Here is an 18,475-nt window from a genome sequence, read left to right on the forward strand (position 1 = left end):
AATATCTTGTTCAGATCGAATATACTGAGGCAGAGTATTCCACCATTGAGGGCCCATAACTGTAAATATATCTAATCTTCTGGTCCCAATAATCTTTAATGACGGTACCGAGAGGAGATTTTGTTCAGATGATCGCAGGGAACGTTTAGGTTTGTAAGGAATCAGTGATTTGGAAATGAACTGTTTAATTTAATGTTTACACTTCCCCTCTCCTCATAATAATTTAATTTTAACTTTTTATTTTTTATCTTTTTAACATTGTAAACTGGCCAGGTGTCCTTCGATGGTCGGTATATTAAAATGAATAAACTTGAACTTTTAGATCTAGTATTGCTACAGAAAAAGTGACATACGATTCCCATTATAAATTTATAACGGATGTTGGTACATAAGTTCCAAATCAACCTCAGAAAACCAAAAAAACTCTGTGGAGTGACGATGTTCCCAAATGGACTTTATTTGAAAGTATCAAAGTTCCAAAGGTGCACTAAAATCATCCACATAAAATAATTCCATCCACATAAGAGCCTTAAAGGACCTAGTCCGCTAGGGATACAGGACCCAACACGGTCCGCGTTTCGACAAAAAGTCTTTGGGGGTCCTATAAAGGTGAGTACGTGGGAAACAATTGACTTGCAAGCAGTGTCTCACTTCCGGTTCACCACACAATTGTTTCCCACGTACTCACCTTTATAGGACCCCCAGGGACCCCTGAAGAAGACTTTTTGTCGAAACGCGGACGAGTTGGGTCCTGTATCCCTAGCGGACTAGGTCCTTTAAGGCTCTTATGTGGATGATTTACTTTTATGTGGTTTTCTCTGGATTTTCTTTTCTTTGTGGATATTTTGGGGTCAATTCCTTTTGTTGTTTCCAAATCAACCTCATCCAGTTTGCCTAGTTGAAATTCTTCCTTTCTGGTTCTCTTATCCCTTTGGCGTAGAGGAACGCACACAGAACTCCCTTTGCGCCCATCGCTGCCCTCCAAATCCGTTCCCAGCATGCTTTACTCCTGGTCTCCAGACCTCGTCACCTTGCTGTTTGGTTCTTACCAGTGGCGTAGCGGGGGCGAGTGGCGCCCATCTCCCACCCTCTTCCCCGCACCTTTTTTTATCTTCGGTGCAAGCAGCCACGAACTTGCTACTTGCATCGGCTTGGGCGCTCTGATGTCACTTCCTAGGTGTGAGTCCCGGAAGCAACGTCAGAGATAGCAACAAAGCAAGTTAATAGCTGCTCACGCTGAAGTTTAAAAGGTACGTGTGTTTGGGGGGGAGGAAAGGGGCACACACAGCAGGGGGAGGAGTGGGAAAGGGGGTCGGACAGCAGGAGGAGTGCTAGCATCCCAAGGAAGGCTGCACCCCCCTCACTATGCCACTGGTTTGTACCAATTCCATATTTACTCCAGCACTTCGCCTCCTTCCTCTTCTAACCCCCAAGTTTCAAAATAATGTAGACCAGTGTTCTTCAACCACCGGTCCGTGGACTGGTGCCGGTCTGCAGAAATTTCCTGCCGATCCACAGGGCCGGCACTTGCATTGGGCCCAAGACAGTGTTCTTCAGCCACCGGTCCACACAATGCGATCAATGTGGCGCTGTCTTCGGGCCGGCTCCCTCTTCCTCAGTGCTGCAGTGCACAAAACTGTGGGAAGAGGCTCCTAAGTGCATCCTGGACCTGTACTGGAAGCCTTCTCTCTGATGTTGCAACATCAGAGGGAAGGTTTCCAGATGAGGTGCGGGACTCGCGCAAGGAGCCGCTGCCCATGGCTTTATGCACTGCAGCACTGAGGAAGAGGGAGCCGGCCCGAAGATAACACTGGGGGGCTGCATAAAACGGCCAGGTGGGAGCAGGCCAGAAGGCAAGGCACAGCATGGAGAGAGAGAGACAACAACGGTAGAGGGAATGATTTTACTTTTGAATTTAGTGATTGATTTACATCTGCTGTCTGTATTTTGCACTGTTCAGGAAGAACATTTGTTTGCATTTTTTTCTTCTGGGATTGTACTGATTACAGAGTCTTGCATCTTAGGGTTTGTTTGTATATATTAATACTTTTAGCGTTTGGTCCCATATTTGTATAGGGGTTATCTGTGTTCTAGTAGGAATGAATGAGAAGCATACTGTGTGCTTTGTGTAGTTTAATTTTGTGGTTAACCATTATGTGTTGATTATATTGTGTGTGTGTATATATGAAAAATGAATGGGAAATATGGTTTTATAAGTAGTACTATTATGGGGGCGGGGTTTGGGGCGGAAATTGGGTGGAGATGGGCACGACTTAGCCCAGTGTTCTTCAACTGCCGGTCCACAAAATAATTATTTTACAGTGGTACCTCGGTTTACGAGTGCACCAGTTTGCGAGTGTTTTGCAAGACGAGCAAAACATTCGCAAACTTGGTGCCTCGTAAACCGAGCTTGCCTCGCTGTACGAGCGCCCCCCCTGCGATCCGGCATCTCCCCCGCTCGCGTTGCCCCCCCCTCCACCGCGATCCTACTTCCCCCCCCCCAAGCAGTCAATGACACCCTTTACCCGACTTGGCACCAGTGCCGGTGCCCGAAGATCCTTCCTCTTCTGGCGCGGCCTGGGCTGGGCGGTGCGTCGGAGATCCTCCTTCTTCTGGTCTGGGCTGGACTAGCTATGAGCATTTGCGCATGCTCAAAGCCTTCTGGTCTCACTCTCAATCTCGGAGAGAGCGAGACCAGAAGGCTTTGAGCATGCGCAAATGCTCAAAGCCAGTCCAGCCCAACCCAGACCAGAAGAAGGAGGATCTCCGACGCACCGCCCAGCCACGCCAGAAGAGGGAGGATCTTCGGGCACCGGCAATGGTGCCAAGTCGGGTAAAGGGTGTCATTGACTGCTCGGGAGGGGGGAAAGTAGGATCGCGGTGGAGGGGGGGCAACGCGAGAAGGGGGAGATGCCGGTTCGCGGGGGGGGGGGGGGAAGCTGGATCGCGGGGAGGGGCTTGGAACAGCGTCGGATTCCTCAAGGGGGGGGGGAGAATGGAGCAGCGCCGGTAGCCTCGTGGGGGGGGGAGGAGGTTGAACCAATCAAAGCGAGTTTCCCTTACTTCCTATGGGGAACCTCGCTTTGATATACGAGCAATTTGGTTTACGAGCATGCTTCTGGAACGAATTATGCTCGTAAACCAAGGTTCCACTGTATTTCCGCCGGTCCATAGGTGTCAACAGGTTGAAGAACACTGATCTAGACAGCCACCAAAATTAAATGAAGCTGTTCTCCAAAGCTTCAATTGCACCCGAGTTTATTTTTAGAAAAAAAAACCTGAATCGAAGGAGAGAGCTCAAAAGCTTCAAACCGGACGGGAACTAGCATGCCAAGGCTATTCCAAAGAAGAGGCAGGAAGATGGGGAAAGGCTGCCATGGTGTAACTTACATCACTCCAATTTTCCCTATCACATTCCCTTCGCTCTAGCCCTGGTGATGTGAAAAATCAAAATCTATTTCCAGGTAGACTATGTCTTAGTCTTGCAACCAAGTTGCCCTGGTCAAAGAACTTATACAAACAAAATAAAATAAATATGGGAAAGAACTGATATTTGATTTTTGTTAATTATAGTTAAATTCATAGAAATTTCTGGACAAAATTAAACATATCTAATAAAAGACAAATGATCCGATACTAGAAACCCTTCTAAATAGGAGCATTATGCTACCATAAGAATATAAGAAATGCCGCTGCTGGGTCAGTCCAGTGGTCCATCGTGCCCAGCAGTCCGCTCACATGGCGGCCCCCAGGTCAAAGACCAGTGCTCTAAATGAGTCCAGCCTCACCTGCGTACGTTCCAGTTTAGCAGGAACTTGTCCAACTTTGTCTTGAATCCCTGGAGGGTGTTTTCCCCTACAACAGACTCCGGAAGAGCGTTCCAATATTTATTAAGGGAGGACATCTGAGTTTACATTTAAATATGAAATCCTCAGGCCAAAAGACATGCATCTATAGCTGAGACGACCCTACCCAGGCATAGCAAGAGGGTGATGACAGGCAACTATTATCAGAATTAAGTGGACCGAAAGTCCCAGGATTAAAGAACCATTAAGACTGAATGATCTATGCTTTGTTCACTAAGCTCTTCTTAGAGGAATCCGATTTTGTGGTTGCTGTACTGTTCCTAACTAGCCCCTCCCTTTTGCGTTAGGCTTTTTTTTTGCCAGCTATGGCGGTATTAGCTCTGACGCTCATAGGAATTCTATGAGCGTCAGAGCTAATGCAGCTAAGTAAAAGGAGCCCTAGAAGACTTAAAAGCAGGTCATTTTACAAACTATTTCCATGTGTAAAAAATGTTGATTTACATTTGCAAATAGGCTCTTTTGAAAATTAGGTCATGATTAAAAGTACGCAGAGTGCAAGCCTGCGATTACTTGCAGAGCAGATGCGCTGGGGGAATGAATTAGGGCAGAGCATGTGACTATTTTGTGACACATTAACATTTACCCTTCCTCTTAAATGATGGCAGATAAAAATCTGCACAGTCTGTCCAGTCTGCCCAAAGCCAAAGTCGCACCTACCACTCTCTGTAAGCCAGCGGATAGCGTAGCTGGTTTTAAGAAAGGTTTGGACAAATTCCTGGAGGAAAAGTCTGTTACTGAGAAAGACACGGCAGAAGCCACTGCTTGCCCTGGATCGGTAGCACGGAATGTTGCTACTCTTTGGGATTCTAGAATCTTGTTACTCTTTGGGATTCCGGAATCTTACTATTCTTTGGGATTCTGTATGGAATGTTGCTACTCTTTGGGATTCTAGAATCTTGTTACTCTTCGGGATTCCGGAATCTTGCTATTCTTTGGGATTCTGTATGGAATGTTGCTACTCTTTGGGATTCTAGAATCTTGTTACTCTTTGGGATTCCAGAATCTTACTATTCTTTGGGATTCTGTATGGAATTAGCTACTCTTTGGGATTCTAGAATCTTGTTACTCTTTGGGATTCCAGAATCTTGCTATCCTTTGGGATTCTGTATAGAATGTTGCTACTCCTTGGGTTTTGGCCAGGTACTAGTGACCTGGATTGGCCACCGTGAGAACGGGCTACTGGGCTTGATGGACCACTGGTCTGATCCAGTAAGGCTATTCTTGTGTTATCATGACAACCACATATAGGCAGTTAAATATGATGCAGTCTTAGAACAATATATGTTTAAAATCCAGAAGCACTGCTAACAGTATTTAACTTGCCAATTTCAACATTACGATGTCTTCCCTTCCCCCTTGAGATGCACAGCTCCCTCACACGTTGCATATGATAAAGTGATATGCACCATTTATTTATTTAAAAGATTTCTAACCTGCTTAAACCTAAGTGGTGTTCAAAATGCAAACATAATTATCATATAACATACAAATAAACAAAACAAACTCATAATTAGCGTAGCTGGTTTTAAGAAAGGTATGGACAAGTTCCTGGAGGAAAAGTCCATAGTCTGTTATTGAGAAAGACATGGGGGAAACCACTGCTTGCCCTGGATCGGTAGCATGAAATATTGCTACTCCTTGGCCAGTGACCTGGATTAGCCACCGTGAGAATAGGCTACAGGGCTTGATGGACCATTGGTCTGACCCAGTAAGGCGATTCTTATGTTCTTATCCCAGCCTACTCAATGAAAATCCTCCATAAACAAAGTTGTTTTCAAAACCTTCTTAATTTTCTGGAAATCAGAAAGTAACCTCAATGGTCAATATGCAGACTTGACCTTCAACTGTCTTTTGTGGGACACATACTGGTATTATCGCTGCTACATTTGCGCTAGTATTTTATAAAGACACTTAGGCACCTATGTTTTTGTTATAAAATATCACCTGAATAGGCACCTTCTTGCTCCCTTAACCTAGATGCCCTGTAATAAAATTAACTCCCAAAAAATCTCATAACCAGTAGCAACATGTATTTGACTTGTATATTTTTAAACCTCTTACACACTGCCGATTTTGCTATTTTCTCTAAAATTGTACCAGAAGCCACTAAATGTCATGGCCTAATTGTGCAGGGTCCCTACCTATGGTGTGAAATGTTCTTCTGTCCACTCAGAAAGTGTCATTTTGAAGGTCGATGAGAACAGATTCACTATACCTCTGCTGAATTACCCAGATCTGGCAGTCGCTGGGTGATGCAAGCCTCAGCCACGACATACAGACGATGGTCCTTTAGACAACGGATCACTGCTTCAGGGTCCATGCTTCGGATGTACTTGAGTGCAGCTATGAACCTTCACAGAAAACACAAGACTCTCAAAAAATCTACTTGACTGAAATGTATTAAAACTACTCTGCGCCCCAAAATGAAGTTTGCAGGTAGAAAAATTTCACTGTTCTACACATGATGAATTCCGAGCAGATCCATCATCAAATCTCAACACATTTCTTTGCAAAATCAAGGTTCTAGAACAGGGGTGTCAAAGTCCCTCCACGAGGGCCGGAATCCAGTCGGGTTTTCTGGATTTCCCCAATGAATATGCATTGAAAGCAGTGCATGCAAATAGATCTCATGCAGATTCATTGGGGAAATCCTGAAAACCCGACTGGATTCTGGCCCTCGAGGACCGACTTTGACACCTGTGTTCTAGAATAAGCTTAGAACTGCCCACATTAGACAGTGCTACAAGTACAACACGAGAATTTCAGTGCTGTTAAAAAGTATATTTTTGAACTGTTTCATGGTATTATTAACTTTCAATTTGCTGATTTTGCCTTTACCTCATTCATTGTATTTATGTATTTGGTCTTTTTACTACTGTTATGATGATAACAAAATTGTAAGTTTTAAGTTTTACTTGCTGTACACCGACATGGTGAATCTCTTCATAAAAGTGGTTTATAAATACTAGAAATTAAAAACAACAACTTAATTGCCTTGACAACTGCATCTGCATAGAGACTTACACAAGTGCATAGACCAGATCTGTGAAAAATAATCCAGCGATCTGTTAACAGTGACGGGAGCCTCTCACCTTAACAGGTTCAGAACGCACAAGTCATCCTGCTTTGTGATGCGGTTCCGAGTTAGAATCTCTTCAATTTTTTGCACAGCTTCCGTCTCACTCCCGATGAACTGATGATAAAGCTTTTTCCACGGGATGAACTGGAAGGGAATAACAGTGGAAGTCCATCAAGGCCAGTTAATATTCAAGCCGCAGCACTCGGCAGGCAGAATTAGCCCGTTATTCAATAACCAGGGCATGTCCAAGCACTGGCATTGAACATCCAGCTTCAATTGAAATTACACTGGCTGCTGGAGCTCACATGAATCCCAGCCAATATTCAGCTGGGACCCATATTAAAGGATGGGTGGCCAGTTCCTGAAACCCTCCCCTCCTGAACAACACCAAAGCCCTTCTTCTGATCTTTCCTCCCTCTCTAATCCCCTACTAGGTTCCCTGTGGGCCTACTTTGCTTGATCTCTAGTGACCTTGGGGTGGGGGGGAGGGGGGGAGAGGCAGGCAGGTACTTGATAGCTATGCAGGGGCCAACCGATGCTCATGACAAAGACAGGACTGCTATGTCATCCTATTTGCTAGCTTAGTTTTGCGGGCAAAGCACTAAATATTGCCAGTACACTTCTCCCTCCGTATTTGCTGTGATAGGGAATTAACAGACTCGCGAAAACAGAAAAACCGCGAAGAACTTTTTCATATGTTATTCGCTGTTTTCTATTAAAGCCCATCGTGAATATGGTGAAACCGCGAACAACATGGTGGGAGATCTGTCCTGTTCCTGAAGGAGGAACAACACGATGAAGAAAGTGCCGGGAATAGGCGATTCTCTCCATAAACGCTTGGAATCAGCGATTTCTCTATGCAAGTCGATGTAATTTTTTTTTTTTTTTGGGGGGGGGGGGGAGCCAACAAGCTAAAAAAACGCGAATAATCAAAACCGCAACTGAAACCGTGAATACAGAGGGAGAAGTGTCCTTCCCTGACTCTGCCTTCAGAACGCCCCTCTCCAGCCCACTCGGAAAATGTCTGGTCAGAGTCAATATTCACTGGCACTGCCACTGAATGGTGAGGCCGGCCTGCAGAGTATGGTTTAAGCCAGGGGTGCCCACACTTTTTTGATTTGTGAGCTACTTTTAAAATGACCAAGTCAAAATGATCTACCAACAATAAAATTTCAAAAAAAAAAACACAACGCACACTGTACGCATAGAATTGTTAATTATCATTCCTATTCCGAGGTTTTTTGAAAGAGGTCAAAGCAGATGACTCTATGCACTGTCACCTCAGTAACAACCATACAAAAATAGACAAATACCCACCCCCCTCCCTTTTTACTAAACCACAATAGCAGTTTTTAGCGCAGGGAGCTGCGCTGAATGCCCAGCGCTACTCTCGACGCTCATAGGCTCCCTACGCTAAAAAACACTATTGCGGTTTAGTAAAAGGGGACCATATTGTAAAATATAGACAGCAGATATAAATTCAGACACATTTTGATCACTAAATTTAAAATAAAATCATTTTTCCTACCTTGTCTGGTGATTTCATGAGTCTCTGGTTGCACTTTCTTCTTCTGACTGTGCATCCAATCTTTCTTTCAGCCTGTATGCTTCCTCTCCTCCACACCTCATTCCCTCCCCCAACTTTTTCTTCCTCTCTCCCTGACCTTTCTTTCTTTCTCTCTTCATGCCCCCTTTCTTTTTTTCTGTTTCTCTTCTTTCCTTCTGTCTCCCTGCCTGCCCCCTTTCTTTCTTTCTCCCTGCCCTTCCCCAAGCCACTGCCACTGCCGCTGCCATTGGGGAACAAGATCCAAACGCCACCAATGGATAACAGGCCCCAAAGCCGACGCCGCCCCATGCTCTCCCTGCTTCGGGCCGACCAGCATTCCTCTCCCAGACGTCAATTCTGCCGTAGGAGAGGAAGTTCTGCCCAGCCAGGCAGCGATTGGCTGGCCCGAATTGACGTCGGGGAGAGGAAGACTGATCAGCCCGATAGATCGCCAAGGCAAAGGGAGTCCTGGATGATCGACTCACTTTGTCTTGGCGAGCTACCGGTCGATCGCGATCGACCTATTGAGCACCCCTGGTTTAAGGAGTCAGGAATCTCTCCTGCTCACTTTAATCACTTAGAATATTGACCCCCACTGGCTGCTTTTGGGCAATCCTTTCTCCAGCCCATTACATACCAGCGGATCATTAACAATGTCTCTCCAGCGCCGACATACTAAAATTATGCTTTGATAGATATCAACCACTGGAAGGAAAGCAAAGATGCGCATCAAGAGCTCATCCGGTAGCTGACCAACATGCCCCTGAGATGCCAATTCAAAACAAGATGTTCCAAGAAGCCCATAGCACATATTAATAGGCTCATCCTCTCCGTCCATCTCCTCTGTAACGGTCCGCCATGCCGAAGACAGCTGTGAAGAGCAGCTCATGTAGGGTTTCTTTGCATCCCTACCCCATCCAACGTGCCCCATGTCTTGACCACTGTCCCATCTTGAAGAAAATAGTCTCTTTCCAGTGGGCGGGGGCTCTGAAGAGTCCACCTCGACATCTCCGTCAAAGAATTCCGCAAAGTCCTCTTCCAGTAGGCCGCCATTGCTCTGCAGTTCATCTATAGCCTCAGGTTTCACAGCGCCCTCCCTTTCCATGTCATTAGCGTGCTGGGTCCGACAAACATGACTTTGAAAGTAATCGGTGATCTTTCTCTGTGAGCCTGTTTCTTTAAGAGAAAGGAAAATATTTACTTAAACACCCAGGTTGAACTAGAACAGCAGAACAAGGGGCAACATGTTCATTTATTTAAAAAATTTCTATAACGTCTAAGGCAGAGGTCCCCAAAGTCCCTCCTTGAGGGCCGAATCCAGTCGGGTTTTCAGGATTTCCCCAATGAATATGCATTGAAAGCAGTGCATGCACACAGATATCATGCATATTCATTGGGGAAATCCTGAAAACCTGACTGGATTCGGCCCTCAAGGAGGGACTTTGGGGACCCCTGCTCTAAGGCCTAAACGGTTTACATAATAACATACATAAGTTTGTAAAACAAAATAAAAACATGTAAACGTAAGTAAACAAATCCTCGGAGAGAGTCAGCAATAGAAAAATCAATGCCAAAAAAGGCCTATACAAACAGCTATGAGCAGGCTCTCAGAAGTCAGCAATCATTAAGAATCAATATCTAGAAAAAGGCATTTACAAACAATTTGTGTTTTAAGTAATTTTCTGAATGTGCCTTTTTCATCACATTTCCATATTTGACTCACGAGGGAGTTTCACAGTCTGACCATTGTGCTGGTATCAACATATTTTGGGTTAACATTTGTCTTTAATAAGGCCGAGTTCTTTTGGCAGAAATGACAAACAGTCGTTAAAAGGCCTGTATTCTGATTTGTATAACATTTCTGGAGAGAAATCAGCATTAGCTTTGTTTTTTTTTCTGACTTGCCAGTTTGCTCTTGTTAATTTGGGCTTCCAACCTGGGATGGAACTCTCCCCTGCCCCTCTTTCACATTTCCCTCACAACTCAACCCAGTGAAAGTCTTCAGTTAGGGGTCACCAAATTATAGCACTCTCTGGAATCCATCTGATGTCAACCCCAAGTCTAGCCACTAGGTGTCACTGTTCTTAATGGCTCAGTTTCCTGTCCCATGCTCAACTCCAAGGGCTGCACCGACATTTCCAGCACCAGCTAAGCCCTGGCAACAATTTTGGGACTGGAATCAAACCCAAATCTTGCACTGCATGACTATGGAATCATGGGTCCACCTCATTTACTGTTACATTTTGGATGTTCTTTCTCCTAAGCCACCTGCATTGTGATGTCACAGAGCTTTATGATTATAGAAACATAGAAACCTGATGGTAGATAAAGGCCAAATGGCCCATCCATTCTGCCCATCTGCAACATCCACTATCTCCTCCTCTCCCTAAGAGACCCCGCGTGCCTGTCTCCACCACCTCTTTCAGGAGACTGTTCCACGCATCTACCACCCTTTCTATAAAACATATTTCCTTAGATTACTCTTGAGGCTATCACCGTTGGAGGTGATAAAGATGAAAAAGGCATCTGAATTCCCAAAAGGGGATGGGACTTGGTGTGAAAGGATCAGAAAGGAATAGTAGATGGCATGGATAAGCAGAGTACATAGAAAATGGAAGGCGGTCTCTCTGGCCCAGTCAAAAGCGAGCTGATGGCGCCACCGACTTTGGGTTTCATCCCCAGGGTTGCATGAGGAGGGCTGGGAGGTTCCGTAGAAATGCCGGGGCGTGACTGCATGCAGGATCCCAGCTAGCCGCCCTCCTCACGTGGCTCAACGCTTCCTCCTGGCAGTGGTGCGTAGTGCCTCCCCCTCCGGAAGTCAGGCTTTCGTTTCTTACCCACCTTCAAAACTCAACTCATGCACACACACAATATCTGCCACATTTAAAAAAGGAAAAAAAAGCCCCCCCCCCAACCACCAATGACTCATACACACACACACACACAATATCTGCCCCATTAAAAAATGAAAAAGAAACCCCCCCCACATACTCCCCTCCCTGCTATCCCCCCGATGAACCAGCACTGGCAGTCAACACACACCCACCCCCCCGTGGCAGCGAAAATGGCAGGAGGGATAGCCACTCCCTCATGCCATGCCGACCCCACCACCTGCATGAGAAAAAATGGCAAGAAGGATGCCCATTCCCTCCTACCAACGGAGGTTTCTCCTGTGCCAGGCAGCCAACCCCCAAACCATCTCCTACCCTACCCTCTTCCACACACAAAAAAGGGAGGAGGGAGCCAATCAGGGCCTTAGGCCCTTCCCCTTGCATCACATAATGCACTGGGGAGAGTAAGGCCCGCCATTTTGGACTGGCGGGTCTCTGGAGCAGGTAGAACTGCATCTCTCTGCTCCCAACTTGTGAAAAAGGTACCGGCGGGTTCAGGGATGGGGGTTCAGGGTAGCATCCAGTGGCAGGAGGGAGTGGGCATCCTTCTTGTGTTTTTTTAGGGGGTGGGGAAGGGGGAGGGTAGAGGATGGTTCAGGGGGGTGGCACCTGGCACGGGGGAAGGCCTCCATAGACAGGAGTGAGTAGCATCACTCCTGCTGATTTTTCCTCGGGGTGGGGAAGAGGGGAGTGGGCATCCCTCCTGCCAATTTTTGCTGGTGTAGGGGGGAGGGTGCTGGTTCATCAGGGAGACATCCAGGTGGGCCTTCATCGGCAAGGAGGGGCTTTTTTCTTTAATGGGGCAGATATTGTGCGTGTGTAACACACACACACAGCATCTGTGCCCATTAAAAAAAAGGTTTTCTACACCCAACAGCTCAGTGGCAGAAGGCTGCTTTGGGCCTTTCCCTGCCGGCTCTGTGCATGTGTGAGAGTTGCTCTCACAGCGATCAATTGAAGAGGAGAGACAGGGATTACAATGAACCTCCACGCAAAATTTTTAGTGCATCAATAGCTCTTTTAGAATCAGCCAAAAATTGGACTGGAGCAGACCCACACGGTGTTACCAATCCTGTTTAGTGCATCTGGCCGCAAGTGATTGAAAATGTGATACTGAAACAGCATCCCTCCCCCAGCAGGAGCATAGATGGAGGACTCCAGCACAGCTTAGAGGAAAACACTGACTGCTCCTGAACCATCAGGCAAGCCCAACTTACAGACCTGTTCAGTACAGCATAAACTACCCTTCCCCCTCTGCCCCCCACCAAAAAAAGTCCCACTTCAAATCAGAAAGGAAGGAGAGAAGCAGGCGAATTTTCTATTTTGTCAGGAAGCTGTCTACTGGTGTTTGATCTGCAGTGGCTTTGTCCCGTAGGTTTCTTCAATCCTGCCATATGAACAGGAAGAATGATAGGTCAAAACTAGTTTTAAGTTCTGCAGGGGAAAAGACCCTTCACCATTTGCCAGTCTGCAATACAAGGACATAGGAATACAGACACACAAATACTATACACATATACTTAAAAACAGCCATATTTTGTCACAGCAAGTTTTCTGCTTTAAGAAAAATAAAAATGAGATATAACACAAAGAACCTTGACTAGAACAAAGGACAAAAAATAGGTCTGTCTGATTTATCATCTGCCCTTATTGTTCTGTTTCGTTCTTTTAATGCAGAGTAAGAAATTACAAGTCAATCTATTTGGATGTAAAGGTAATTGAATTTAGATCCCACCTTTCTCAGTAGTTAAAAGCAAATTACTTTCAGGGACAGCAGATATTTTTCTGTCCCTAGAGGGCTTACAATCCAAGAGGCCCTTTTACTGAAGTTTCACACAAGCTAAACAATGCATGGCCTATTTCATACCTTGGGGTAATGTGACACTTAGCACATGCTAAGCTTTTTAGTAAAAGGGGCCCTTAAGTGTGTAACTGAGGGAATAGAGGGTTGAGGGACTCGCCAAGATTACAAGGAACTGTAGTGGAATTTGAACTCAACTTCCCTGGTCCTCAGCCTCCTGCTCTCTCCAGATGCATGGAAACCCCCTACCTGCTCGTTGTCTTGCAGTATGGTATCTTGGGTAGAGGCCTCTGTTCAAGTCTCTGCTTGTTCGTCTCTGACTGAAAGGCTGGGTCAGCGACTATGAACCTTCTCTGCTCTGGGCTAAGGCCTGGCAGTCAGTGAGCGCAAGGTGCCTTCGCTTTGGTCCATTCACTGTTTGTGAATAACAGAAATGTGTTTATTTAATCAGCAATTTATGTTCCAAGTGGATCACAAATAAAACATTAACTTTCAAATGTGCAGAAACAAATTGGAGCAAAAAGAGAGAAAAAAGATCCAGTTTTCCCGATATAAAAATTATCCATTCACTACCCTGAGGTTGGGGGTTCAAACCCCACACTACTCCTTGTGATCCAGGGCAAGTCACATAATCATCCACTACCCCAAGTACATTAGAGTCCACTGTGACAGATAGAGAAAATGGTTGAAGTATCTGACATTTAAATACTTGAAAGGTATCAGTATAGAACCAAATCTTTTCCAGAGAAGGGAAATGGTAAAACTAGAGGATATAAATTGAGGTGGTAGACTTACAAGTAATATTAGGAAAGGGTGGTGGATGCCCACGTTTTTGAAGTACTTTAAGTCCTATCCCTACCAACTTGCAAAGCACCATATTTGTTTATCATTCCCTCTTTAGTCCTCTGTCCTCTCTATCTCTTTATCCCTTTGTATTTTCCTACATGAGCAGCATATAGTCCAGTGTATATCATAATTAGATAGTAAGTTATTTCAAGCAGGGACTGTCTCTTGCATGGTTAGTGTACAGTGCTGCATGTGTCTGACAACACTTTAGAAACAATAAATAGTAGTAGGATGGCTGGAATGCCCTTCCCAAGGGAGATGGTACAGAGGAAAACCATGACAGAATTCAATAAAGCATGGGATGAACACAGAGGATCTATAAACTGATGAACTAAGGCTGGTACCAAGCAGTCTTGCATGGACTCCATATCCCATATATGGCAACTCAATTTAGAATGGGTTAGGGAGGGCTTCGACAGAAACTACAGTAATTTGGAACATAAGGACGGTGCCGGGCAGACTCTACAGTCTGTATCTCACAAACAAAGAAGTGGTATGGATAGGCTGGAGTGAGCTTCGAAGGCAACACCGGTAGATGGAACCTAAGAACAGTATTGGGTGGACTTCATGGTTAATGGCCCAGAAATAACTAAGAAAAAAAAGAAGACAATTTAACGTACTTATGACTTTATAATACGTGTAAATTTTGGGCAGACTGGATGGACCATTCAGGTCTTTATCTGTTAGCTAAAGTGCTAGTAGGAGGATTGTATGGCTTAGTGGGAGTACTGTGAATAGGTGTCAGGTTTATGAGTCATGAAGTGTCCTTCAAGGGCTTAGGTAGAGCAGAGGAGGACTACAAAGAGGAAAGACAGATTACCTTTGCTGTTGCTGCGCTCTGCTATGACCCTTCCATCTCAAAAATACTGATCAAAACAACAGACATAAAAGTGTTCCGAAAAGAAATAAAAACACTTCTATTCAAAAAATACCTCACATCCTCAAACTAAACACCTCTACAGACTATATCACCAACATTATGTAACCAACGTCATGTAATCATCAATGCTATGTAACCACCTTCGATAACATGTATATGTTGTTATTCTCCATCCGCTGTAACTGGAATCTGTAGCTATGTAACATCTTCTGTAATCTTGAATGTATTGTAATTCTTTACTGTTACCTGTAATTTACTCTTCTTCTGTAATGCAATTCTACTGGAAATGCCCAGATATCTTCTATATTGTAATCCGCCTAGAACCGCAAGGCACAGGCGGAATAAAAATCTCTAATGTAATGTAATGTACCGACTCCCACCCTTGGTCTCCCACACAGATTCAGCATGAATCAACCAGTTACATATAATACTAAATTTTGCATTCCTTCCCACAGGTACAGAATCACAATAGATGTAAGCTGGCCTCTTCAAATGTCAGTTTTCCTGTTGAAAGTCAAGCTAAAATCGCCAGTACAACCTTACTTGATAAGTTTTATAAAGGGAATAAAAATCTTCAGACTGGATGGACTATGCAAATTTTTATCTATCATTATCTATTATGTAACTAATATTAACCACCGTAGTCATAATAAAAAAATGAACACCAGGATCTGTGAAACTCGGGACTAGACTTATGTATTAAATTTTACAGAAACAAAGAATCCAGTGCTTAGCACAACCAAGAAACTGGCATTACATAACAGAAACTACTCAAGACGCTTTTGAAGGAGTAGTGCAGTGGCCAAGACCAGGGGAACAGAGTTCAATCCCCACCATCCACTGTGACCTTGGGCAAGTCACTGACCCTCCATTACTCCAGGTACAGAAACATATTGTTAACAGAGAAAAAACATTTGTATAGAATATGCAATCCACTTTGAATGCACCCGAGAAATGCCGTATATCAGTCCACATCCCTTTTAATAGTCAATAGTTTGAATTAATCACTTACTCTGGTATTAAATGAAAGGTATCGATATGGACTCCTGTTGAAAGGTTCTGCTGAAGTATAAAGACAGCTCTGTGGTATGCAGGTTTGCTAATACATAATGCTTTTAGTGTGCCAGATATTGTACATTAATTTGACTTTGTGCACCAGGATCTCCCCCTCTTTCCCCCAATTCCTTATAGAATGGAAAAAGCACAAACCCAGGCTCAGGAGTGTCAAACCCATGCAGTCATCTCCTGACTTCCATGCTGTTATACAGGCAATGGTGTTGTCAAGGCTGGACTACTGGGAATAACTAAGGCTAGGTGTAAGGCATTGCAGGTGGTCCAGAATGCCGTGGCCAGACTGATAACTGGGACATCAAGATATGAGCATGTTACTCCATATCTTCGACAACTGCATTGGCTGCCAGTTGTGTTTCAAATTCAGTACAAAGCAATCATGTTATGTCATCAATTTCTATATGGCACGATGCCTGAAATTTTTAAGACCATGATATCTCGTTACCAATCACAAAGATCCTTACGTTCTGTAGGTGCAGCACTGTTGAAAACAAAGGCCAACCCTAAACATGTAGATACGAATGCCATGACTTTTACATGTGTAGGAGTCAAGTTATGGAATGGCCTCGTTGGCCAGATTAGACAATGTGGAGAAAGGAATTCATTTAGGAAAATGTTGAAGACCCAACTATTGGTTGAAGCATTTTTCTTAGCAACTGACTTTATGTTAGACTGAATATTTCTGTTTTGTTGCATTTTTCTGGGCAATTGATTTTATGTTAGACTGAATATGTCTGGTTTTATCTTATTTTTGTATTGACTCTTACGTTTTTATGAATGTAACTCCTTGTAAACCGTTTTGGATAAAAACTGTATAGAAATTTAATAAATAAATAAATGTTAAAGGTGGTATGAAGCACCAACAGATGGGCCTGAAAAGCCTCAGGATATCCTGAAATGTGCTGGCTAAATTACAGGAATAGCCATCCAAATGATCACAAGGAACTGGAAATGTTATGACAGACTTAACTACACATTCTGGTGGGCAAGTGTGTGTAATACATATAAATATGAAAGAATGAATGCGGACTGCTTGGGTCTTAGCACCCCCCACCCCTCCACTCTCCTATCACCTTCCCGAACTCCAGTATAACCCTCTCTTACTCTCTCCACAAACAAATTGTACCTAAACGCATATAACTTTCCTTAAACTAAACTACTGTATTTCCCCCTTCTCTCTTTCTGCTATACTCTCCCTGTATTTAATTCTCTCCAAAATCTATAAATCCAATCACTAAACCTGTTGTACTACTTATATGTCTAATTACTCCCCACTGTGTATGTTCATTTGTAAACCGTTCTGAGCTACTGGGAGGACGGGATAAAAATCCAAATAAATAAATAAATAAAATAAATAAATAAATAAAACATGTAATAAAGTATGAAGCCCATTGACTGCATTTGTTAACATACAATAATAGAGATATATCTTTTACTTCTTAGATTTCTTTACACATCCAGGGTTGGGGGAGGGGAAGGGAAAGTATTTGGAAGAGTTAAAAAATATTTAAATATAAAATTGTAATAAAAAATATGATTTAATATATTAATAATTGGGAAGAGGGGGGAAATGGATGTTTTCTTTAATAATGTGTGTAATATGGTGTATTTTATGCAATCTGTTAAAGTTATAATTGTAATACACTGTCAAAGCTTGAAAATTAATAAAGAATTAAAAAAGGATACCCTGAAATGTGCTGGCTAAATTAGATTGTAAGTTCTTCTGAGCAGGGACTGTCTAGTGCAGGGATAGGGAACACCTGTCCTAGAGAACCGTATTCCAGTCGGGTTTTCAGGATTTCCCCAATGAATATGCATGAGATCTTTGTGCATGCACTGCTTTCAATGCATATTCATTGGGGAAATCCTGAAAACCCGACTGGATTCCGGCCCTCGAGGACCGGAATTCCCTACCCCTGGTCTAATGGTTCCCAACCCTGTCCTGGAGGAACACCAGGCCAATTGGGTTTTCAGGCTAGCCCTAATGAATATGCATGAAGCAAATTTGCATGCCTATCACTTCCATCATATGCAAATCTCTCTCATGCATATTCATTAGGGCTAGCCTGAAAACCCGATTGGCCTGGTGTTCCTCCAGGACAGGGTTGGGAATCACTGTATGTACAGCGCCAGGACACGAGGAAAAACAGCGAAAGCTCCGGGACAGACAAGGAGGAAGAGAAGAAACCACTGCCCCACCCAACCTGCTGCTCCCAACCCCAGCCCGTCCTTACTCTGCTCCCCGCAGCCACCGAGCGCTTCGGCTCCACTTTCACTTTGTGTTTCCGCCGGAGCCTACCATCCGTCCCTCTCCCCTCCAACCAATCGCAGAGCAGGAGGGGGGACCTGCGCGCCAATCAACAGCCCGCTTCCGGGCCCCTCCCGCAGGGAGACGGAACGATTGGCCCGCTGCGCTCGTCGGCGGAAACGCAAGGCTCTTCCGCATCGCGAGAGCCTGACACTTTCCGTGGGGGGGGTGGGGCGTGGCGCGCGGA

At 44.4% G+C, this 18,475-nt stretch overlaps 1 protein-coding gene across 3 annotated transcripts in view; it reads right to left on the reverse strand.

Annotated features, from left to right (window-relative positions):
• Positions 1-18,435, reverse strand: part of FBH1 (F-box DNA helicase 1) — an 83,570-nt gene extending 65,135 nt beyond the window's left edge. For 2 of the 3 annotated variants that reach the window (XM_033958019.1, XM_033958015.1), the window contains exons 1-5: positions 18,215-18,435; positions 13,433-13,597; positions 9,129-9,667; positions 6,959-7,089; positions 6,082-6,217 (exon numbers count right to left, since the gene is read on the reverse strand). In XM_033958019.1, the coding sequence (XP_033813910.1) occupies positions 6,082-6,217; positions 6,959-7,089; positions 9,129-9,596 (735 nt within the window). In that variant the 5' untranslated portion in view covers positions 9,597-9,667; positions 13,433-13,597; positions 18,215-18,435. The remainder of the gene's footprint in view (positions 1-6,081; positions 6,218-6,958; positions 7,090-9,128; positions 9,668-13,432; positions 13,598-18,214) is intronic. The other variant, XM_033958016.1, reaches the window with a different exon arrangement.
• Between the last annotated feature and the right edge of the window lie 40 nt (positions 18,436-18,475).

The sequence above is a fragment of the Geotrypetes seraphini genome, chromosome 9 (assembly GCF_902459505.1).
Source record: "Geotrypetes seraphini chromosome 9, aGeoSer1.1, whole genome shotgun sequence".
Classification (NCBI taxonomy): Eukaryota; Metazoa; Chordata; class Amphibia; order Gymnophiona; family Dermophiidae; genus Geotrypetes; species Geotrypetes seraphini.